Source organism: Oncorhynchus kisutch, linkage group LG2 (genome assembly GCF_002021735.2).
Source record: "Oncorhynchus kisutch isolate 150728-3 linkage group LG2, Okis_V2, whole genome shotgun sequence".
Lineage (NCBI taxonomy): Eukaryota > Metazoa > Chordata > Actinopteri > Salmoniformes > Salmonidae > Oncorhynchus > Oncorhynchus kisutch.
In genome coordinates this window covers 68,366,077-68,391,283 of record NC_034175.2, presented here as the reverse complement: position 1 = coordinate 68,391,283, position 25,207 = coordinate 68,366,077, and the positions used below count along the sequence as shown (strand labels likewise).

Genomic DNA, 25,207 nt, shown 5'->3' with positions numbered 1-25,207 from the left:
CGAAGTCAATGTGGAGGCTTAATACAGGGGGGAACTTTATACAGGGGGGAACTGGTACCAAGTCAATGTGGAGGCTTTAGACAGGGGGGAACTGGTACAAGTCAATGTGGAGGCTTATACAGGGGGGAACTGGTACCAAGTCAATGTGGAGGCTTTATACAGGGGGGAACTGGTACCAAGTCCACTGTGGAGGCTTTATACAGGGGGGAACTGGTACCAAGTCAATGTGGAGGCTTTATACAGGGGGGAAACTGGTACCAAGTCAATGTGGAGGCTTTAATACAGGGGGGAACTGGTACCAAGTCAATGTGGAGGCTTTATACAGGGGGGAAACTGGTACCAAGTCAATGTGGAGGCTTTATACAGGGGGGAACTGGTACCAAGTCAATGTGGAGGCTTTATACAGGGGGGAACTGGTACCAAGTCAATGTGGGAGGCTTTATACAGGGGGGAACTGGTTACCGAGTCAATGTGGAGGCTTTATACAGGGGGGGAACTGGTACCAAGTCAATGTGGAGGCTTTATACAGGGGGAACTGGTACCAAGTCAATGTGGGAGGCTTTATACAGGGGGGAACTGGTACCAAGTCAATGTGGAGGCTTTATACAGGGGGGGAACTGGTACCAAGTCAATGTGGAGGCTTATACAGGGGGGAACTGGTACCAAGTCAATGTGGAGCTTTATACAGGGGGGAACTGGTACCAAGTCAATGTGGAGGCTTTATCAGGGGGGAACTGGTACCAAGTCAATGTGGAGGCTTTATACAGGGGGGAACTGGTACCAAGTCAATGTGTGGAGGTACAGGTTAGTTGAGGTAATGTGTACATGTAATTAGGGGTGAAGTGACTATGCATAGATAATAAAGAGCGAGTAGCAGCAGTGTACAAACCAAATGGAGGGGGGCGTGTCAATGTAAATCGTCAGGTGGCCATTTGATGAATTGTTCAGCAGTCTTATGGTTTTGGGGTAGAAGCTGTTAAGGAGCCTTTTGGTCCTAGACTTGGTACTCTGGTACCGCTTGCCGTGCGGTAGCAGAGAAAACAGTCTATGACTTTGGTGACTGGAGTCTCTGACAATTTTATGGACTTTCCACTGACACAGCCTATTATATAGGTCCTGGATGGCAGGAAGCTTGGCCCCAGTGATGTACTGGGCTGTACGCACTACCTTCTGTAGCACTTTACGGTCAGCTGCCGTGCAGTTGCCATACCAGGCAATAATGCAACCGGTCAGAATGCTCTCGATGGTGCAGCTGTAAACCTTTTCGAGGACCTGGGGACCCATGCCATATCTTTTCAGTCTCCTGAGGGGAAAGGGTTTTGTCGTTCCCTCTTCACGACTGTCTTGGTGAGTTTGGATGATGATAGTCTGTTGGTGATGTGGACACCAAGGAACTTGAAACTCTCGATCCGCTCCACTACAGCCCCGTCAATGTTAATGGGGGCCTGTTCGACCCGCCTTTTCCTGCAGTCCATGATCAGCTCCTTTGTCTTGCTCACATTGAGGGAGAGGTTGTTGTCCTGGCACCACACTGCCAGTTCTCTGCCCTCCTCCCTATAGGCTGCCTCATCATTGTCGGTGATCAGGCCCTACCACTGTTGTGTCGTCAGCAACTTAATGATGGTGTTGGAGCCGTGTTTGGCCACGCAGTCGTGGGTGAACAGGGAGTACAGGATGGGACTAAATACACACCCCTGAGAGGCCCCCTTACCACCTGGGGGCAGCGCATTAGGAAGTCCAGGATCCAGTTGCAGAGGGAGGTATTTAGTCCCAGGGTCCTTATCTTAGTGATGAGCTTCGTGGGAACTATGGTGTTGAACGCTGAGCTGTAGTCAATGAACAGCATTCTCACATAGGTGTTCCTTTTGTCCAGGTGTGAAAGGGCGGTGTGGAGTGCAATTGAGATTGCGTCATCTGTGGATCTGTTGGGTCGGTATGCGAATTGGAGTGGGTCTAGGGTATCCGGGAGGATGCTGTTGATGTGAGCGATGACCAGCCTTTCATGCTTTGAGTACACGTCCTGGTAATCCGTCTGACCCCGCGGCATTGTGGATGTTGACCTGTTTAAAGGTCTTTCTCACATCGGCTACCGAGACCGTTATCACACAGTCATCCAGAACAGCTGGTGCTCTCGTGCATGCTTCAGTGTTGCTTGCCTCAAAGCGAGCATAAAAGGCATTTAGCTCGTCTGGTAGGCTCGCGTCACTGGGCAGCTCGCGTCTTCCCTTTGTAGTCCGTAATAGTTTTCAAGCCCTGACACATCCGATGAGCATCAGAGCCGGTGTACTAGGATTCAATCTTAATCCTGTATTGGTGATTTGCTTGTTTGATGGTTCTTTTGGGGGCATAGCAGGATTTCTTCTAAGTGTCCGGATTAGTGTTCCGCTTCTTGAAAGCGGTAGCTCTAGCCTTTAGCTCAATGCGGATGTTGCCTGACAACGTCGTTGATGCGCTTATTGATGAAGCCGATGACTGAGGTGGCTCAATGCCATTGAATGAATACCCGGAACATAGTCCAGTCTGTGCAAGCAAAACAGTCCCGTAGCGTAGCATCCGCTTCATCTGACCACTTCCGTATGGAGCGTGTCACTGATACTTCCTGCTTTAGTTTTTGCTTGTAAGCAGGAATCAGGAGGATAGAATTGTGGTCAGATTTGCCAAATGGAGGGTGGGGGAGAGCTTTGTATGCATCTCTGTATGTGGAGTAAAGGTGGTCTAAGTTTGTCTGCATTAAAGTCCCCAGCCACTAGGAGCGCCGCTTCTGGATGAGCATTTTCTTGTTTTCTTATGGCCTTATAGAGTTGTTTGATTGCGGTCTTAGTGCCAGCATAAGTCTGTGGTGGTAAATAGACGGCTACGAATAATACAGATGAGAACTGTCTTGGTAGGTAGTGTGGTCTACAGCTTATCATAAGGTACTCTACCTCAGGTGAACAATACCTAGAGATGTCTTTAATATTAGACATCGCGCACCAGCTGTTATTGACAAAAGACACACACACCCACCCCTCGTCTTACCAGACGTAGCTTCTTCTCTGTTCTGCCAGTGCATGGAAAGTCCCGCCATCTCTATATTATCCGTATCCGCGTTGTTCAGCCACAAATCGGTGAAAAATATGATTTGACCATTTTTAACAAAATAGCACAGTTGGTTAGGAGCATGTAAATCATCATCCTCTCCGGCGCCGTCTTAACATAAACATACTACACACTGACTCATTCACTCACTCACTTTGACCATCCGTTGTGGTTATCGTTCTTACTTAACCCCCTCCCCGACCCCCTCCTCCTCTCTTTCATCTCATCCTTACAACACCCTCCCTCCCCCAGATACAACCAGACTTCCTAAGAAGGACGAGGAAAACGGGAAGAACTACTACTTTGTGTCACATGGCCAGATGATGCAGGACATCAGTAACAATGACTACCTGGAGTACGGTAGTCACGAGGACGCCATGTACGGCACGCGGCTAGAGACCCTCCGCCAGATCCACGAGCAGGGACTCATCTCCATACTGGACGTAGAGCCACAGGTGTGGCTCTAACCCTAAGGGGTCTTCAAAAAGTGTCTAAAGTTTAGAGGTTAGAGGTTATCTGGGAGTGAAACGTGTGATAGAGATGAACTGGGCTTAAAGTAGAATGGTTAGACGCTGCTTGTGAACCTGAATAAACATCATGTTCTGTGTGTGTGTGGTGTGTGTGTGTGTGTGTGTGTGTGTGTGTGTGTGTGTGTGTGTGTGTGTGTGTGGTGTGTGTGTGTGTGTGTGTGTGTGTGTGTGTGTGTGTGTGTGTGTGTGTGTGTGCGTGAACCATAGAGATAGTTAGAGGACACAACCTTGTATCTGTTTCATTATGGCGTCTGTGAGAGAATGGGCAGCGCAATTGAGGTAATCTCCATTTTGAAGTAGTCTATTTTCTTCTTCTACTACTTCTATGAGTTGGTTAACAAACCGAAAGGGTGCATACTGCCACCTAGAGTGTGTTGTTTGAACAGGTGTAAATCCAAGGTTGGCAATTCACTGCCACCTTCAGTTATGGGATGTTGTCTCACCAGTGTAATTCATTGGCTGATCCTTCCTGATGACCTGGATGGATTATGTGATCCTTCCTTAACCCATAGGAAGTCCCACCTAGTTGACTACTTCAAAATGGTGAACGTCCTCAATGGCACTGGCCATGCTAAATGGGCTTCTGGGCCCTGGAGTCCTCTATCTCTACAGATAAAACATTCCACATAATCTAGGTGTTTTGTCATGTGTGCTTGTGAAAGCCGAGGGTCTTCTCAGGCAGGTCTTCTCACATACAAACAGCCCAGCTGACCTGTAACCAATTCTCCATTAGGCCCTGAAGGTCCTGCGGACAGCGGAGTTCGCTCCTTACGTTGTTTTCATTGCTGCACCAACCATTACCCCTGGCATCAATGAGGTAACACACAGACACACACACACACACACACACACACACACACACACACACACACACACACACACACACACCACACACACACACACACACACACACACACACACACACACACAGTCAACTGGGGACACTGCAGCTATAAACTGGGGACACTGCAGCTATAAACTGGGGACACTGCAGCTATAAACTGGGGGACACTGCAGCTATAAACTGGGGACACTGCAGCTATAAACTGGGGACACTGCAGCTATAAACTGGGGACACTGCAGCTATAAACTGGGGACACTGCAGCTATAAACTGGGGACACTGCAGCTATAGACTGGGGGACACTGCAGCTATAAACTGGGGACACTGCAGCTATAGACTGGGGACACTGCAGCTATAGACTGGGGACACTGCAGCTATAGACTGGGGACACTGCAGCTATAAACTGGGGACACTGCAGCTATAAAACTGGGGACACTGCAGCTATAAACTGGGGACACTGCAGCTATAGACTGGGGACACTAGCAGCTATAAACTGGGGACACTGCAGCTATAAACTGGGGACACTGCAGCTATAAACTGGGGACACTGCAGCTATAGACTGGGGACACTGCAGCTATAAACTGGGGACACTGCAGCTATAAACTGGGGACACTGTCAGCTATAAACTGGGGACACTGCAGCTATAGACTGGGGACACTGCAGCTATAAACTGGGGACACTTCAGCTATAAACTGGGGACACTGCAGCTATAAACTGGGGACACTGCAGCTATAAACTGGGGACACTGCAGCTATAAACTGGGGACACTGCAGCTATAAACTGGGGACACTGCAGCTATAAACTGGGGACACTGCAGCTATAAACTGGGGACACTGCAGCTATAAACTGGGGACACTGCAGCTATAGACTGGGGACACTGCAGCTATAGAATGGGGAAACTGCAGCTATAGAACTGGGGACACTGCAGCTATAAACTGGGGACACTGGGCAGCTATAAACTGGGGACACTGCAGCTATAGAATGGGGAAACTGCAGCTATAGACTGGGGACACTGCACTATAAACTGGGGACACTGCAGCTATAAACTGGGGACACTGCAGCTATAAACTGGGGACACTGCAGCTATAAACTGGGGACACTGCAGCTATAAACTGGGGACACTGCAGCTATAAACTGGGGACACTGCAGCTATAGAGCCACACAGTGGAGGTGTCATAATACCTATAAAACCTTGCGCTCAAACAGGGAAATGGTTCCAATCATTTTCCACCATTCATTTTTCCCATAGGGGATTTTAGAAACACTTAATATAAGGGCTGTGTTTTGTGTAGGTTTACTCTGGTGTGATGTTTTGATAAACATGTAAATCTCTCTCAGACAAGGTGACTTTTATCAATATATTCTGCTCTATTTACTCTCAGATTTGAAAATGCTAATTTGCATCAAAGTAGACATCATGCAAAACTATAAATCCCTGCAAGCTCCTGCATGTCATCTCTAGCTGACACCTTTGCTAACAGGTATTGTGTCCATTTAAAACTTGCACAAGACAGTTCACAGAATTGTCCATTTAAAGAAATGTAGCCTATTTATTCATTACTACGTTTAGTTAACATTAGATAGTTAATCCAGATATTCTTACCTTTGCCTCGGCAGTTTCGTCCAGATCATTATGGCATTTGTAGTTCTTTACGATAGCCATGTTTTTGGGGGAGAAATACAGGCAAATATATGAATAAAAGTCACCTTGACCTAAAGAGATTTACATGGTTATCAAAATGTCACAACAGGGTGAGCCTAAACTAAACACGGCCCTTTATTTTAAGTGTTAATAAAATCCCCTATGGGAAAAATTAAAGGTAGAAAAACAACTGGAACCATTTCCCTGTTTGACCCTAGGTTTCTGGGTATCATGACTCTCTTGGCACTCTTCTTTTTTTCTGCACTCCGACATTTTCTTTTTCTTCTCTCATCGCTTTCTTCACTGGTTTATTTTGCATGTAGTATTTGTGTGCTTCTATTTTTCCGTTTCTCTTGCGTTCGGTTGACTGGCTCTCAGCTCCCCAGGTGGTGCAGGAGGCTGCCAGTAAGTATGAGTAGAGAAAACGCTGGCCATAGTCAGTAGTCGTCTATTGTGTGGTAGTATTACCTCAGTAAACCAGCTCAATTCTCTCCTCCAGTCTCCTCTTACTGAGGACACCAGGGCCAGGCCTACTGAAGCACTGTCCTGAATCCCTACTCGTCCACTCTACACACTCACTCTTTCTCTGTCAGTTTAATTTAAAACTGCTTTATTGGCATCACATCTCTGTCTGTGTCTTATTATGTCTCTCTCGTTCTCTCGCTCCTCCCCCCTCTTTTTCTCTCTCTGTAGGACGAATCATTGCAGCATCTTCAGAAGGAGTCAGAAATTCTCCAGAAGACCTATGCCCATTACTTTGACCAGACCATAATCAACAACGAGATAGATGAGACCATCAGACACCTAGAGGAGGCTATAGACCTGGTCTGTACCAACGCACAGTGGATCCCTGTGTCCTGGGTCTACTGAGGAAAAAACACAAAGCCCTCCTCTCCTCTCCTCTGCTTTCTCCTCCTCTCCTCTCCTCCTCTCCTCTCGTCCTCTCCTCTCGTCCTCTCCTCTCCTCTGCTTTCTCCCCCTCCCCTCCCCTCCCCTCTCTGTCCTACTGGACCTTTATGGACAACACCTCTCCCCTCCCCTCCCCTCCCCTCCCCTCCCCTCCCCTCCCCTCCCCTCCCCTCCCCTCCCCTCCCCTCCCCTCCCCTCCCCTCCCCTCCCCTCCCCTCCCCTCCCCTCCCCTCCCCTCTCTGTCCTACTGGACCTTTATGGACAACACCTCTCCCCTCCCCTCCCCAATGACTTCTCTTTAGCTCCCCCTCCCCTCCCCTCCCCTCCCCTCCCCTCCCCTCCCCTCCCCTCCCCTCCCCTCCCCTCCCCTCCCCTCCCCTCCCCTCCCCTCCCCTCCCCTCCCCTCCCCTCCCCAATGACTTCTCTTTAGCTCCCCCTCCCCTCCCCTCCCCTCCCCTCCCCTCCCCTCCCCTCCCATCCCCTCCCCTCCCCTCCCCTCCCCTCCCCAATGACTTCTCTTTAGCTCCCCCTCCCCTCCCCTCCCCTCCCCTCCCCTCCCCTCCCCTCCCCTCCCCTCCCCTCCCCTCCCCTCCCCTCCCCTCCCCAATGAATTATCTTTAGCTCCCCCTCCCCTCCCCTCCCCTCCCCTCCCCTCCCCTCCCCTCACCTCCCCTCCCATTCCCCTCCCCTCCCCTCCCCTCCCCAATGACTTCTCTTTAGCTCCCCCTCCCCTCCCCTCCCCTCCCCAATGACTTCTCTTTAGCTCCCCCTCCCCTTCTCCCCCTCCTCAGCGATGCATCTCTGTGAAAACTCCATAAAGATAGAGGACTCCTCTTTATAGCTGTGCCATTATCGCATCTGTGACAGCATGGGCAGCACCATTGAAGAAACAACCCATCGGAATCTCCACCCAGCTGACTACTTTGACTACTTTAAAATGACCGAAGCATGGTGGAAGCCCTTAGCTGCCCATGCTAATAGGACCTTTTGGTCACTTGAGGCCTCTATTATTCTCTATGAAAAACTCACATCATTCCTTCAGGAAAAGAAAAGCACCTCAACCAATCAGAAACCTCTGTGTACTGCACATGACCTTCAGCCGTCAATTGAAATCCTCCATCTACTGCATTATGACCTGCAGCAGCCGATGAGATTCTGCCCTTACAGACTACCTAGCCGTAGTGTTGTATAAACAAATAGATATAGTCATGTCTGTATTAGCTAGGAGGCAACATTTTTGTAGAAGTTTGTTTTAAAGAGACAGTACTATATCTCCTCCCCTTGTAGTGCACTGCAGCCTTCTGCATCCTGTTACCGGCTGTGGCCCCATTACCCCATCCTTCATGGATGTTGAGTTTTTTTTTGTCCTCGATTACACCCACAGTGTCATTGCATTTCCGTACACCAGAAGTACATTCATTTCCAATGGTACGCTGCGTTTGCCTTGCAGCATTGTTTTTCAGAGGCAGTTGTAATGCGTTCTGTGTGGTAAAATACATTGGATATATTAAACGTGTGCATGCTAGACGGTTTGACAGAAATGGTAGCAGAAGGTGAATGTTGAACTTTTTGTTGCACACATCCAGATGACGCTGTGTATCATTTTGCGCAGTGATGCTGTCGGTGTGATCGATGTGTCAGCTGTCTCTGTGTTGCAGCTCTTTTCCTACATATTCTCTTTCTCTCTCGCTGGACAGACTGAAGAAAACCACACAAACACTCCAGCCTCCGTTTATCTGGCTCTCAAACACCTCTGTATTGATCCTTTACTCCTCTCCTTTATTAGTAGTGCTGAGAGATTCATTTCGGGTGATTTTCGACATTTTTCAACAAGATGTAGGTTCAATAACTTGAATTTAATTTAGTTAATTATTTTGTGTGAGCCCAAATGCACTGTTTCTCTAGAGAGAAATCAAATAATTCACCAAATAAATCAGCTCAAGAACTATGTGGGCCACTTGGATGAAGGGAGTTGTAGCTTTCATCAAGCAAATATTATTTGACTAAAGACAGAACAATATGGGGAGAACAGAGAAAACGTTATCTGGCTGACTGCTACGGCCTGAACAGCGATAAGATGACTTTGAATATTGTATTTACTTCAGAGTCATTTCCTATGTTTCTATCGATGTCTACTCAATGTAGACCTGACCGAGACAATGGAATTATTTGGAATGTTTTCGCAATAAGAATGTTCACAATTTTGGGCTTTGGAAATTCCATTCAAATGAAGGAAAAAAAAGGTCATTATTTCAGAATGCATTTCAAATCAAATAATAATAATTCAAACCAAAATCGAAAACTGTGATTATTTTTTAAGAATCAAACCAAAACCGACCCGACCTAGAAAAGCACTAATCCCTCAGCTCTATGTATTAGCCTTTATTGTGAACTTTCTCTAAGCTCACTCTATCATTATTCAGGTAATGTAGTTCAGTTTCATCTTGCTTCATTTTGACTGTACATGTTATCACCCTAGCCACCGCCACCCCTCTCCCCTGCAGACACACACTCACACCTCCACAAGATACTGTCTCTTCTAAACAAATCCAGAAAATGTTTTAGAGATTTGAATGAGGTCTCGTGCATGTTGGACATTCGCAAGCTTACACGCCATCTGTCCGTCAAGGTCAGTCCATCGGTGTTCCCAGTGTCCTGCTGTAAAAAAAAGCACTCTCTACTGAAAACCAACATTCCACCAACATTCCACGCGTCTGGAAGACTCCACTTGACCAATGGAAGCAAGGGGAACAGGAAATAACCATCAAAAATAACCTTGAAGCCTATGCACATCCCTTGGCATTTCAGACGACATTTCTAAAACAACAGATTTTTCCAAATCGACCATGGTAGCGAGATCGATGTGTTTGTTAAAATAAAATTGTCCTGATTTGTTGTATAAGAAAATTAAGAGGAGGGGGTCAAATTACAACTGATTCCTGTTTTGCCATTTCAGAAATGTGTTGTCTGAGAGTACTAATGTTTTAATTCAGTTTAATCAACGATAGATTAACCCTGATTTGTATTCTGGATCAAAAAGGATGTGTACACACTGCATTTTGCAAGGTGAAGGCTTTGCAAAGGAACAGTAGGCAGTTTGTGTATATGAATAACTCTGTATATGAAATATGACTGATGATGATATATGTATGACTGCCCCAGTGTAAAATAATCTACAATGATAAAGTTCTTCAATATGATTTAAAAATATATATATTTCCTTTTGTGTTGAAAATGTTACCTGCGCCTGTGACTCTCTCACACTCACACACACACACACACACACACACACACACACACACACACACACACACACACACACACACACACACACACACACACACACACACACACACACACACACACACACACACACACACACACACACACACACACACACACACACACACACACACACACAGAACATGATGTTTATTCAGGTTCACAAGCAGCGTCTAACCATTCTACTTTAAGCCCAGTTCATCTCTATCACACGTTCACTCCCAGTTAACCTCTAAACTTTAGACACTTTTTGAAGACCCCTTAGGGTTAGATCAGAAAGAGCTGGACGGTTGCAAGTAAAATGGAGAAAACTCCACCTAGCTCATTATCATGATCACGGTCAGACCACACCATCACCCTCCTCATCCAGTTCCCTAGTGGTTCAGTCCAAATACAAAAATTGAGAAATATAATCTCAGCAGTTTATAATTTAAAAAATAACACCAACATTAATACATTAAATAAATACATTAATGCATTATATAATACATGGTAATAATACATAAAGTAAATCTAATATGACACCATGGCCTTGCAGCGTCCAGCCCATAACAGGAGTTTGTCGCCCATATAGACCTCATCTCACATTAACAGCAGATTCACCATTACTTCACCGGGTGGGTTGACGTTTCCACTCGGCTAAAAGGACATCCTTATCGAATCAGGGTCAGAGTTCAAACTGTTGGACGTAAATCTAAGACCTAGATTAGATCCGTAGCGTGAAAGATCGGCGCTATAGGGTGATTGAAATTAAAAGACAATGTGCCCTTGTATATGTCGGCTCAATCGGATAATGACCTTTACACTTTCATTGTGCTATAACAAGGCTCTTCCTCGAAACAGATTGAATCTAAGCCCTAAATCATGTGTAGGAGTAAGGTTGTGTGTTAAGAGTTTAGTAGACATTGCTCTGTGAAGGAGTAAGGTCAATATTAATCATTATATTATGCCAACGAACACCATTTAACTAAATCACTGGTTTGGCAAGCAGTATTTAGCAAACATTGTGTTCATAGGAAACATGTGTTTCTATACATATCAAATCATGGATAGTTGTACCTATTTAAACAGAAAGATAGGTGTTGATATGCACACCCATATGCAAAATTGCATATTTACTGTGCACAGAGACTGTGTATGAAATGTAATGCTGCATCATCAACAGTACAACTCTAATGCAAAAAGGGAGTGCTTTGATAGTCCATTGATACATTGTCATGTGACAGTCAACACAGTACTGTCGATCATCCCAAAGAATGCAGTTCATTCTGTCTTTTTGATCATGTTCCCTATTGACTAAACAACATGCTGTATATACATAAGGGAAATCAGGTACACATAAGAGGCAAAACGTAATGATAAACTCCCTCCATTACATTGTGCTAGACTAGACAGAGGCTTACAAGGCAAAGAGGAGCACGCTGTAAGAAGATTAATGCATTTATGAAAAGCTGCACATTCTACATTTACTGAGTTGAATGATTAAAACAAGAAGAATGAGAGAATATCTGTGGAGAATATAAAGGCGCTGAGGACTTGACCTGTCAACTTTTACACATTTATATGAATTAGAATCATGTTTATTAATGTTACAGGGAACACATTCGTGTTTTAAATATTATATCATATGAATGCTATCATTCATTAGAGAATGTTATGTAACACGAGGAAGGTATTGAAATCTAAACCATTGCAATAATCCATGGTTTCATGGACATTCATGGAATGTACTAACAAGACAAATATGTGCTGTCAAATATCAAGCAGTTCAGTGTTTTACATGAGCCACCCTCTCAGTTCAGCCTGTATCCATGTGATCTGAACCTGTTGTATTACTGATTCCTTTCATTTAAAAAGGATGAACAACAAACAAATGTGAGTTTTCATCAGCAGGAAACTCACATACTCCACAAGACTTCATTGGACAGTCAGATACTCAAACAAGATTGACTTGTCTGTAGCGTCCTTCATTCTAAACAGCTTTCCTCTCAATGGGGGAAGAAATCACCCAATTTTACGAAACACATTCTTCCATCTCTCAGGTCCCAGTCACATGCCCAAACAGGAAATCCACATCCGATTGGCCAATTGTCATCCAGAAGACACACCACATCACCAACAATGAGACCAGTGATTGGCTGACGTCTGCCCCTTTGATCCCAGCGCTGAGTCCCTCTGCGGCGTCCAGCAGAGTCCCGTTCCTCAGGCTCTCCGTCCCATTCCCCACCTCTTCCCTGAGCTCCTGCTGGAGCAGCTTGGAGATCAGGCTGTTGAAACGGTTCTCCGTGGTCGAGAGGATCTCCGAAGACATTGTGGTCAGGTTCAGCTCCCCCGGATCCAGGCACGACCCATTCACCCTGGCGAAGACTACCTCGCTCAGATCCAGGCCGACCACGGAGGACGGGGAGGCGCAGGGGATGTCCCGGACCAACTTATAACTCTCCATCCACTCCTTAAGATACTCCAGAGAGCAGTCACATTCCCAGGGGTTCCTGAAGAGGTAAAGGCGTCCGATGAAGTAGACAGGCTGGAAGACAGGGAAGGGCAGGGAACTAAGGTTGTTGCTGTTGAGGTGGAGGGTGATCAGACTGGTCAGGTTCTCAAAGGAGCCCTCCTCGATATAGACCAGGCGGTTGCGGTCCAGGTAGAGGACCTCCAGCTCCACCAGGTCGCTGAACCAGGTCTTGGAGATGTTGGTGAACTGGTTGCCCCCCAGGTTGAGCATCTTGAGGCGGCTAAGGCCCTTGAAGGCCACCCGAGGCAGCTCAGACAGCAGGTTGTCGTTGAGGTAGAAGTTCTCCAGGCGCATGAGGTCCTGAAAGGACTGGTCGTGGATCACGTTGATGCGGTTCTCCTGGAGGTTCAGGTACCTGACGGGTTTTGGGAAATGAGAAGTGTGATTATGCACATCTAAAAAGAACAGGATAACGAATTATCCAGACAAAGAGAGAAAGAAATGTCGGCTCAATGTTCTCTGCTCACCAAGAAGTTTGTCAAAAATCTAATCAAATCAAATTGTATTAGTCACATGCGCCGAATACAACAGGTGTAGTAGACCTTACAGTGACATGCTTACTTACGAGCCCCTAACCAACAATGCAGTTTAAAAAAATCCGGATAAGAATAAGATAAAGAGTAATTAAAGAGCAGCAGTAAAATAACAATACAGTAGCGTCAACATTATGCACAAAATAAGTTGAAAAAATAAGTTACAAACAACGCAAATAAACAAACAAACAAAAACTATCGGTTGGGGACACGTAAAAACGTCAGTCTTCTTCTCCGGCGCCAACAAGATAATGCTAGTTATAATGTTTTGACATTATCGTAAAAACGTCAGTCTTCTTCTCCGGCGCCAACAAGATAATGCTAGTTATAATGTTTTGACATTATCGTAAAAACGTCAGTCTTCTTCTCCGGCGCCAACAAGATAATGCTAGTTATAATGTTTTGACATTATCGTAAAAACGTCAGTCTTCTTCTCCGGCGCCAATAAGATAATGCTAGTTATAATGTTTTGACATTATTTTGTCTTTGCACCAATTTGGCTTCAAAGGTTTTATAACTGTACAAATTGAATAAAGATCAACATGGTTGAAATGTTTAAAGAACTTCTTGCCAAAAGCAGCCAACAGTGAACAGAGTCTGCCTCTCCTCTCTCTCTCTCTCTGAGTTACAGCTTGCTACCTACCTGAGGTTCCCCAGGCCTAGGAGAGAGTTACAGCTTGCTACCTACCTGAGGTTCCCCAGGCATAGGAGAGAGTTACAGCTTGCTACCTACCTGAGGTTCCCCAGGCCTAGGAGAGAGTTACAGCTTGCTACCTACCTGAGGTTCCCCAGGCCTAGGAGAGAGTTACAGCTTGCTACCTACCTGAGGTTCCCCAGGCCTAGGAGAGAGTTACAGCTTGCTACCTACCTGAGGTTCCCCAGGCCTAGGAGAGAGTTACAGCTTGCTACCTACCTGAGGTTCCCCAGGCCTAGGAGAGAGTTATATGCCACTGCCTCGATCTTGTTCCGCTCCAGGTAGACGTGGGTCAGGTTCTCCATCCCGCGGAAAGCTCCGGGAATCCTTCGGAAGTTGTTCTGGAAGCAGAACAGTTCCTTCAGAGCATAGTTTTCTAGAAAGATCCGGTCGGGCATGTTGAAGAGGTTACAGTCGGCCACGTCCAGTCGGACCAGGCGTTTGAGCCCGGTGAAGGTGCGGGTGTGGAGGTAACGGATGTACTCGTTGTGGGCCATCTTCAGTTCCACTAGGTTGGGCAGACCCTAGAGAATTATCATAATAATACACGTGTTAGTAGTATATTAATCATATATTCTATACACTCCAAACTGTTCACGTACAGCAGTAAGAGTCAAAACATGATCAATAATACTGAAAAAATGTAATCAACCAAATGCTCAGAATATCAGGAGAGGAAAAGGACATAATCTCAAGCAAAAAGACAATTTGTAATCTTGATTGTAATGGATCTCTTTTTGATTTTTTGTTTGTTAGGTGTGTGTGTATAGTACATGTACAGTATGTCACCGATGTTGTTTCTTTGTATCTGACCTGTAACCAAACATTTCCACCTACCATTGATATTTTACTAATTCAGCTGACTCTCTTATTCTTTAGCAAACTCTCTTTAAGATAGCTATGCGAGCCAACTACATATCACAGTCGTAGTAAGTACATTTTCCCTCAATAAAATAGTTACTGGCAAAGTGCTAGGAGAAAAGGACAAGTGCAGTTTTTATTACATTTTTGGGAATACAACAGTCAAGATGTTGCTGCTGACTAGTGGTGGAAAAAGTACCCAATTTTCATACTTGAGTAAAAGTAAAGATACTACTAATAGAAAATGACCGAAGTAAAAGAGAAAGTCACCCAATAAAATACTACTTGAGTAAAAGTAAAGATACTATAATAGAAAATGACTCAAGTAAAAGAGAAAGTCACCCAGTAAAATACTACTTGAGTAAAAGTAAAGATACTATAATAGAAAATAACTCAAGTAAAAGAGAAAGTCACCCAGTAAAATACTACTTGAGTAAAAGTAAAGATACTATAATAGAAAATGACTCAAGTAAAAGAGAAAGTCACCCAGTAAAATACTACTTGAGTAAAAGTAAAGATACTATAATAGAAAATGACTCAAGTAAAAGAGAAAGTCACCCAGTAAAATACTACTTGAGTAAAAGTCTGAAAGTATTTGGTTGTAATTGCTAAAATATACTTCAGTATCAAAAGTTAAACTTAACGTATAAATAATTTGAAATTCCTTATGTTAAGTAAACCAGCATCATTTGTTTTTGTTTTTACGGATAGCCAGGGACACACTCCAACACTCAGACATCATTTACAAACGAAGCATGTGTTTTTAGGGAGTCCGCTAGATCAGAGGCAGTAGGGATGACCAGGGATGTTCATGTGAATGTTGTGTGAATTAGACCATTTTCCTGTCCTGCTAAGCATTCAAAATGGAATGAGTACTTTTGGTTGTCAGGGTAAATTTATGGAGTAAAAAGTACATTATTTTCTTTAGGAATGTTGTGAAGTAAAAGTAAAAGTTGTCAAAATATAATTCTTAAAGTAAAGTACAGATACCCCCCAAAAATACTTAAGTAGTACTTTCAAGTATTTTTACTTAAGCACTTTACACCACTGCTGCTGACCTTGAAGGCCCCAGGGGTGATGAAGGAGATGTTGTTGTGGTCCAGGGACAGGGACCTGAGGGACGGCAGGGTACCAAAGGCCCTCTCAGACAGGAACTTAAGGCTGTTCTTGTCCAGGTTGATGGAGGACGCTTCACAAGGGAACTCCCGGGGCAGGTCGGGTAGGCCAGAGCGGTCACACAACACACTGCAGCTCTTCTCCAGCGTGCACGTGCAAGAGGCTGGGCAGGAGCGTGCGCACGCCCACAGAGCCAGCGCAGCCTGGGGAAACAGGCACAGGACAGAGACTAGAGGGAGGATAAGAGGATAAGAGAGAGAGGAAGAAATAGGAGAAAAGAGGAGAGATACATATGGAGGAATGATGGAGATAGAGGGGAAGGTAAGAGAAGAGATATTTACAAAGATCTTTTTCTCAAAATTATAAATTTCCCAAAATGTCTCAAAATGAATTTAGCTGAATCAGACAGATGGATGGCAGAGAAGGATTGGTTAATACTGCAGTGCAGATGAGAGGGGATTTCACCAGACCTGATTTGAAAGTTTTAGGATTACGACTTTCATTCAGTAACCCTAACCTTATGTTACACAACGCAGATGTTGCAAAACAAACCATATCACTGATTAACAGATACATACTGTATGTCAAACTTCACCTTTTTCTTACATTCATCTCACCAAGTATGAGTATTTTGAGGGTGGATTCTAATAAACATAGTGCATAGGTAGTGCATAGGTAGTGCATAGGTATATACAGTGGTTATGAACATCTGCTTTTTATTAGAGATACTTTTACCGAAGGAAGACTAGGACTAGGTTGCTCCTAAAGCTCAGAAAGAAGTTGGCATCTGCTTACTAAGGCCCCAGCGATCATAATTATTCTAATCATTATAATTATCGACAAGTGAAAATCCCCACTACAGTATATATTAGAATCACGTTGTGGAGGGGATATGATCTGCAATGTTCCCTCTGCCCAGATTAAAGTGGTGTTGTGAGTAAATGTGTACCAGGGCACAGGGTGGATATAGTGATGATTTGATAAGGGAGTCACGCAGCACAGTGGCCTGACAGCTAGGCCTGTTCTCAGGGTTCTAGCATCATGCCAAACCAGACCGCAGTCAAGTCAAATAATGATGTGATTAAGACAGAGCAACTCAGATTAGGGATGAGTTAATACAACAATAGCACTGGGATTTTACCCTCTCATCCAGCTACAGTAAGACTGCTGGGAGTTTAACGGCAGATTTTTATTTGATCAATCAATAAAATCTCTCCAGATTAAGGGCCACTGTTCAATCAAACCCAGTATCCAGGGTTTTTGTGGGGGGTTTGGGGGGCACGTTTGGATTAACAAAGGCTTGTTTGGATTAATGGACTGGAAATAGAATAGGCATCTAATAATAGTGGACTGGAAATAGTGGACTGGAAATAGATGGACTGGAAATAGATGGACTGGAAATAGTGGACTGGAAATAGATGGACTGGAAATAGATGGACTGGAAATAGATGGACTGGAAATAGTGGACTGGAAATAGATGGACTGGAATTAGTGGACTGGAAATAGATGGACTGGAAATAGAATGGGCCTCTAATGTCTGTTGTATATCTATTAGATTAATGTAACGTGATTCAAGAGAAAATGTTCAGCGCATGAGCATCATCAGTAGGCATTTCAATAAGAAGTGTGAAACTTTGTGTGAGAACATTGGTTTTTGGATTCATATGCTCAACCACACAATGTTTACAATGTAAAATGAAAAGAAACTCCAAAGCATGTATAGCCTACCATTTTATGACTCATTGCTAAAGCTGTGCCTGGCTGTGTTACTGACATGTCACCATAGGCTTTTCTAGCCTCTTTTCCGTGCCCATTAACCTCCAAAACCTCCATGGATACCCTGGATCATTTAGCTATTTGATTTTTAATTTTAAGACCCCTGTAGGTATCATAAAAAATATATACAAAAATAATTTGATAAAATATAGAATTTGGCCTTTACTAATATAGTTCACTGAAACGATTCAAATGACCCATTCATAAATGGCAACGCAGAGAGTCAAAACTTAAATAATAAGGAATACGTTTTTAAAGTGTCTGTCCTATCTCTAGGATATATATATTTTTTAAATCTGGAAATATATTTATTTTTTGTGACACATATTTAATCCCTTTTTTTTAATGGCACAAAACTAATTCTGTACATCTTTTAAAACGGGTTACCTTCAGAGAAGTCTTGTGGGGGTCATAGAGTAAAACTTTCCATGGAGTGGTCATTTTCTTTTTGGAGGCCAAACCGTTTTTTTTTTGTTTTTGTGAGAAGACCGATTTTCGGGATGTCTCCTGCTCTGACCAACAGCTCTGTAGCTCCGCCACTTTCCACAGCAGATGTTTTTTTGTATGGGCTGCATCTCAATCCACCACAGATCCAGAAGGGTGATATAGATGGATGCAGTATATTGAGATGTAGCCCATACCAAAAAAAAACAGATGTCTATAGTTTAAACAGATGGATTTTGATGGGGATTTTTATATTACGTTAATTGATTGATGTGCGTCAATGGACTCATAAGGAGGGGGCGATCTGGGATTGATACATACATTTTTGGGCTTTAAAATGAATGATATCTTGAAAAACATAACTTATAAATGCCTCATGAGCTTAGTTCAACATTCTTACTCCATCACAACCTAAAATATCAGTTGGTATTCACTCCATTGCAACAGCCTTGGTTTCTCAAATGCCTGGTTCACCAACTACTTCTCAGATAGAGTTCAGTGTGTCAAATCGGATGGCCTGTTGTCCGGACCTCTGGCAGTCTCTATGGGGGTGCCACAGGGTTCAATTCTCGGGCCGACTCTTTTCTCTGTATACATCAGTGATGTCGCTCTTACTGCTGGTGATTCTCTGATCCACCTCTACGCAGACGACACCATTCTGTATACTTCTGGCCCTTCTTTGGACACTGTGTTAACAAACCTTCTGATGAGCTTCAATGCCATACAACACTCCTTCCGTGGCCTCCAACTGCTCTTAAATGCAAGTAAAATGAAATGCATGCTCTTCAACCGATCGCTGCCTGCACCTCCCCGCCCGCCCAGCATCAGCACTCTGCACGGTTCTGACTTAGAATATGTGGACAACTACAAATACCTAGGTGTCTGGTTAGACTGTAAACTCTCCTTCCAGACTCACATTAAGCGTCTCCAATCCAAAATTAAATCTAGAATCGGCTTCCTATTTTGCAACAAAGCATCCTTCACTCATGCTGCCAAGCTGCCAGCCTCGTAAAACTGACTATCCTATCGATCCTTGACTTCGGTGATGTCATTTACAAAATAGCTTCCAACACTCTACTCAGCAAATTGGATGTAGTCTATCACAGAGCCATCCATTTTGTCACCAAAGCCCTATATACTACCCCCCACTGCGACCTGCTCTCGTTGGCTGGCCCTCGTTTCATATTCGTTGCCAAGCCCACTGGCTCCAGGCCATCTATAAGTCTTTGCTAGGTAAAGCCCGCCTTATCTCAGCTCACTGGTCACCATAGCAGCACCCACCAGTAGCACATGCTCCAGCGGGTATATTTAACTGGTCATCCCTAAAGCCAACTCCTCCTTTGGCCGCCTTTCCTTCCAGTTCTCTTCTGCCAATGACTGGAACGAATTGCAAAAATCACTGAAGCTGCAGTCTTATATCTCCCTCACTAACTTTAAGCATCAGCTGTCAGAGCAGCTTACAGATCATTGCACCTGTACACAGCCCATCTGTAAATAGCCCATCCAACTACCTCATCCCCATATTGTTTTTTTATAGTTTTTTTGCTCCTTTGCACCTCAGTATCTCTACTTGCACATTCAACTTCTGCACATCTATCACTGCAGTGTTTAATTATTAAATTGTCATTATTTGCCACTATGGCCTATTTATTGCCTTGCCTCCCTAATCTTACTACATTTGCACACACTGTATAGAGATTTTTCTATTGTGTTATTGACTGTACGTTTGTTTATTCCATGTGTAACTGTGTTGTGTCACACTGCTTTGCTGTATCTTGGCCAAGTCACAGTTGTAAATGATAACTTGTTCTCAACTCACCTACCTTGTTAAATAAAGGTGAAATAAATAAATAATAATAATCAAATCTACAGCCCCGTATGAATTTGGGAGTGGTTATATTTCTCCAGCCCCATCCATCAGCTGTTTACCAAGAAAGTGGAGGGGTGTGCGCTTTGTCGTTGTTTGAATCCCAGATTGCCACTTTAAACATACCCACAACTTCTTATTGAGTTATCTTAGTCTTTTAATAGAGCCAATCACTGATCTGACATGACTGTATGTAGCTATGTTTGTTTTTCCATCCATCCACACTTTCCAACAGGTCGTTAACAGAGAGAGAAACAGTGAATAACAGACGGTGTCGATATGAGTGAGAGACTGACCTGTGAAAGCAATGAGAATCATCCCTGCAGTCTCTCATCTGGGACATGACAGGATTAAAGAAGATCTGAAACCACACACACAATTCTGTTAAAACACATCAACACTGTATCAGGTTAGATCTGCGTATGACGCTTAGAGATGTTGCTACGTACTAATATGTTAATTTTGTTATCTACATGGAGCAATCTAAAAGTTGTGTTGTTCATTATTTAAATAGAATTACAGTCATCTTATTATAATGTTTAAATATAAAATCTGTATTTACAAATGTCAATAAATACATGAACTAATACAATTATTCACAAACAGTTTACTAATAGTTAACAAAAGATCTATTCATTTCATATTGGCAGTTTACAAGCAGTGTTCCAAAAAAACAGGTTGGCATTTTAGTAAATGGCAAGAGAAACAACATTAAAATAGGTAACAATTCAAATCAAATCAACACAAACACAAGACCCTTCAAAAGTTACAAAACACAAACAATGAAACTATTTTTAAGGACATTTTGCATTATAACATCAACATGGAGGCAAACCAAAATTACATTTGGAAATTCTGCGAATAAATAGTGTGACAACACACTTATATATAATTCTGTCATAATTATGTCAGGACTGTAAAAAGTATTAAAATACCATAAAGCACACAACGTGTTCTTACCTGTCAATCATGTCTGACACTTGTGTCCATGTGTGATCCAGGTGTGCTCCTATCCATCCATCTGTCTGTCTGTCCGTCCATCCTGCCGGTCAGTCAGCAGAGATCCCTCCCACATACTGAACAGGCGAACAGGTCCTGTCTGACGGAGGCAGAGTGTGTGTGTCTGGGAGTGCAAGTATATGCGGATATATTTGCATGAATGTGTGTGTTTGATAAGTGTGAGTACACCAGTGTGTGTGTGTGTGTGTGTGTGTGTGTGTGTGTGTGTGTGTGTGTGTGTGTGTGTGTGTGTGTGTGTGTGTGTGTGTGTGTGTGTGTGTGTGTGTGTGTGTGTGTGTGTGTGTGTGTGTTCCTGCACTTAAACCACAGCAACCCCCACCGTCATTAAAACCTGTGTGCGTGCATATTATTCATGTGTGTACTTATCCAGTCAGCATGTGCTTATGTCTGCTTCATCACTAACTACACACCACACACACATTCCCAAAAGCCATCTCTTAATGGCAAATCCCCTGGAAGGAGAGAGAGATTGAGGGATGGATGGAGAAACGGAGCGATGGATGGAGAGACAGGGATTAACAGAGGGGTAAAGCAGTACTCTACGCTAACAGCACAGCCAGGCCTGTAACCCAGCAGAACGCAGCACAACTCAGATTACACTACTAGCTCAAATCTACGAATTTATATCCACAACCACTTCAGTTCATCAAGGAGAACAAGTTGTCAAATCTAGGCTTCCTATTCGTCCAGAACATCCAGGAAAATCGGCCAGCATGCTTTCCACCTCTTTTAACCTAAGAGGTCAGAGGTCATCAATCAGTGCGGATGCTCCTAAAGAGGCTCTTAACCACCAATTTGGGGTCAGATTACCCCAACTCAAATCCCATGCTTCTGGCGTGTGGATGTATTACCAGTAGATCTACTCACTGGGCACACCACGTCATTTCAACGTGAACCATCAGATCCTCCTCTCCACCCTCTCGGGGTTGGGCATCTCAGGCTCTACACACTCCTGGATTGCATCCTACCTGGCAGGTCGCTCCTACCAGGCGGTGTGGAGAGGATCTGTGTCTGCACCACCCTGGTGCTTGTCTACGAAGCAGCAAGGGGAAATGTCCCTCCTTACCTTCAGGCTCAAACCCTACATCCCAACCCGAGCACTCTGTTCCACCACCTCTGGTCTCTCACCACCCCACCCCTACGGGAGCGCAGCTCTCACTCAGTCGTCAAAGCTCTTCTCTGTCACAGGCACCTCAATGGTGGAAAAAGCTTCCTCCTAAAGTCAGAACAGTGGAGTCCCTTCCCATCTTCCAAAAACATCTGAAAACCAACTTCTTTAAAGAGTATCTTAAATAACGCTCAGTAACCTCAAAATGTGGCCGTGTTACTAATTTTAATGTTGAACGTTACATTAGATTTGACTGTAAAATAGCCTTAGCTTTAAGCTATTCACTGTATTACAAAAATAATAATGAATTGTGTTTGGTTGACAAGGCAACCAAATATAAACATTTAAAGGAGATGTAACTACTGCTTGGATAGTTCCATCTGAGCCACTGGCTTAGATGGACTTTTAACTTGTATTTTTGGTTGAGTTGGAGACAAGTTAATTGGCTATTTATTGTGGGACTAAATCAAATCAAACTTTAAATGCACTTTAAATAACGTTTGATTTAGTCCTATACTTCAACTTTGCTTTTTGGTAGAGATGGAGACGTGAATCCAACAAATCAATTATACATTTGTAGACCAAGTGGAATTAAAGCCAGACTAAGTCAGTGGCACAGATGGAACTATTCAAGCAGAAGATCTCCTTCAAATGTCAATATGTGGTTGTGTTTACAAGACAAGATTCAATCTCACTGAATATCATTATGTTTGAAATCAACCAGATCTTGAAACCCTCGGCCTATTGTATGGTCTATTTTTAGTTGAATTCTGGTCTTAATTTAAACAATAGCTGTTGATGACTTTGCAAATGTTATATATACACTTAACAAAAATACAAGCACAGCATGTAAAGTGTTGGTCTCATGAGTTGAAATAAAAGATCCCAGAAATGTTCACTCAGATTTTGGGCACAAATTTGCTTCATACCTGTTAGTGAGCATGTCTCCTTTGCCATTGCCAAGATAATCCATCCAACTGACAGTTGTGGCATATGAAGAAGCTGATTAAACAGCATGATCATTACACAGGTGCACCTTGTGTTGGGGACAATAAAAAGTCACACTAAAATGTACAGTTTTGTCACAGAACACAATGCCACAGATGTCTCCAGTTTTGAGAGAGCGTTGTAATTGGCATGCTGGCTGCAGGAATGTCCACCAGAGCTGTTGCCAGAGAATTGAATGTTCATTTTCCTACCATAAACTGCCTCCAATTTCGTTTTAGAGAATTTGGAAGTAAGTCCAACCGTTCTCACAACCGCAGACGTGTGGGCGAGTAGTTTGCTGATGTCAATGTGGTGAACAGAGTGCCCCATGGTGGTGGTGGAGTTATGTTATGGGCAGGCATAAACTACAGACAATGAACACAATTGCATTTTATCAATGGCAATTTAAATGCAGAGATACCGTGACGAGATCCTGAGGCCCATTGTCGTGCCATTCATCCACCACCATCACCTCATGTTTCAGCATGATAATGTCCATGTCGCAAGGATCTGTACACAACTCCTGGAAGCTTACAATGTCCTAGTTCTCCCATGGCCTGCACACTAACTGTGCCACTAGAGATTCTGGGTTTGAGTCCAGGCTCTGTCGCAGCAGGCCGCGACCGGGAGACCCATGGGGTGGCACACAATTGGCCCAGCATCGTCAGGGTTAGGGGAGGGTTTGGCCGGCAGGGATGTCCTTCGCGCAATAGTGACTCCTGTGGTGGGCCGGGCGCAGTGCCCGTTGACAGTCGCCAGGTGTACGATGTTTCCTCCAACACGTTGGTGCAGCTGACTTACGGGTTAAGTGGGCATTGTATCATTGAGCATGTTTGGGATGCTCTGGATCAACGAGTATGACAGCTTTTTCCAGTTCCCGCCAATATCCATCAACTTCACACAGCCATTGAGGAGTGGGACAACATTCCACAGGCCACAATCAACAGCCTGACCAACTCTATGTAGAGATGTGTCGTGCTGCATGAGGAAAATGGTCACACCAGATACGGACCGGTTTTCTGATCCAAGCCCCAAACAGATTCATATCTGTATTCCCAGCCATGTGAAATTCATAGATTAGGGTTTACATTTCAATTGACTGATTTCCTTGTGTACTAATCCAGTCAGCGTGTGCTTGTGTCTGCTTCATCATTAACTAGACCACACACACATTTATTTTTTATTTATTTTATTTTACCTTTATTTAACCAGGTAGGCAAGTTGAGAACAAGTTTTCATTTACAATTGCGACCTGGCCAAGATAAAGCAAAGCAGTTCGACAGATACGACACAGAGTTACACATGGAGTAAAACAAACATACAGTCAATAATACAGTATAAACAAGTCTATATACAATGTGAGCAAATGAGGTGAGAAGGGAGGTAAAGGCAAAAAAGGCCATGGTGGCAAAGTAAATACAATATAGCAAGTAAAACACTGGAATGGTAGTTTTGCAATGGAAGAATGTGCAAAGTATAAATAAAAATAATGGGGTGCAAAGGAGCAAAATAAATACATTAAAATTAAATTAAATACAGTAGGGAAAGAGGTAGTTGTTTGTGCTAAATTATAGGTGGGCTATGTACAGGTGCAGTAATCTGTGAGCTGCTCTGACAGTTGGTGCTTAAAGCTAGTGAGGGAGATAAGTGTTTCCAGTTTCAGAGATTTTTGTAGTTCGTTCCAGTCATTGGCAGCAGAGAACTGGAAGGAGAGTCGGCCAAAGAAAGAATTGGTTTTGGGGGTGACTAGAGATATACCTGCTGGAGCGTGTGCTACAGGTGGGTGATGCTATGGTGACCAGAAAAACGGATTGCACTGTGATAGACTGCATCCAATTTGTTGAGTAGGGTATTGGAGGCTATTTTGTAAATGACATCGCCAAAGTCGAGGATTGGTAGGGTATGTTTGGCAGCATGAGTGAAGGATGCTTTGTTTGCGAAATAGGAAGCCAATTCTAGATTTAACTTTGGATTGGAGATGTTTGATATGGGTCTGGAAGGAG

At 43.8% G+C, this 25,207-nt stretch overlaps 2 protein-coding genes across 16 annotated transcripts in view; one reads left to right on the top strand and one right to left on the bottom strand.

The window, feature by feature from the left end:
* LOC109905169 (peripheral plasma membrane protein CASK) overlaps nt 1–7,077 on the top strand; it is a 211,574-nt gene extending 204,497 nt beyond the window's left edge. For all 15 annotated transcript variants that reach the window (XM_031800690.1, XM_031800747.1, XM_031800735.1 and 12 more), the window contains 3 exons: nt 3,331–3,533; nt 4,342–4,425; nt 6,786–7,077. In XM_031800690.1, the coding sequence (XP_031656550.1) occupies nt 3,331–3,533; nt 4,342–4,425; nt 6,786–6,962 (464 nt within the window). In that variant the 3' untranslated portion in view covers nt 6,963–7,077. The remainder of the gene's footprint in view (nt 1–3,330; nt 3,534–4,341; nt 4,426–6,785) is intronic.
* Nucleotides 7,078–10,426: 3,349 nt separating this feature from the next.
* nyx (nyctalopin) lies at nt 10,427–20,453 on the bottom strand. The gene is made up of 4 exons (XM_031803347.1): nt 20,386–20,453; nt 15,945–16,231; nt 14,245–14,549; nt 10,427–13,153 (listed from the first exon to the last, which is right to left on the bottom strand). Exons 1-4 carry the CDS (start codon nt 20,405–20,407, stop codon nt 12,322–12,324), a joined length of 1,446 nt encoding a protein of 481 aa, XP_031659207.1. The 5' UTR covers nt 20,408–20,453; the 3' UTR covers nt 10,427–12,321.
* Between the last annotated feature and the right edge of the window lie 4,754 nt (nt 20,454–25,207).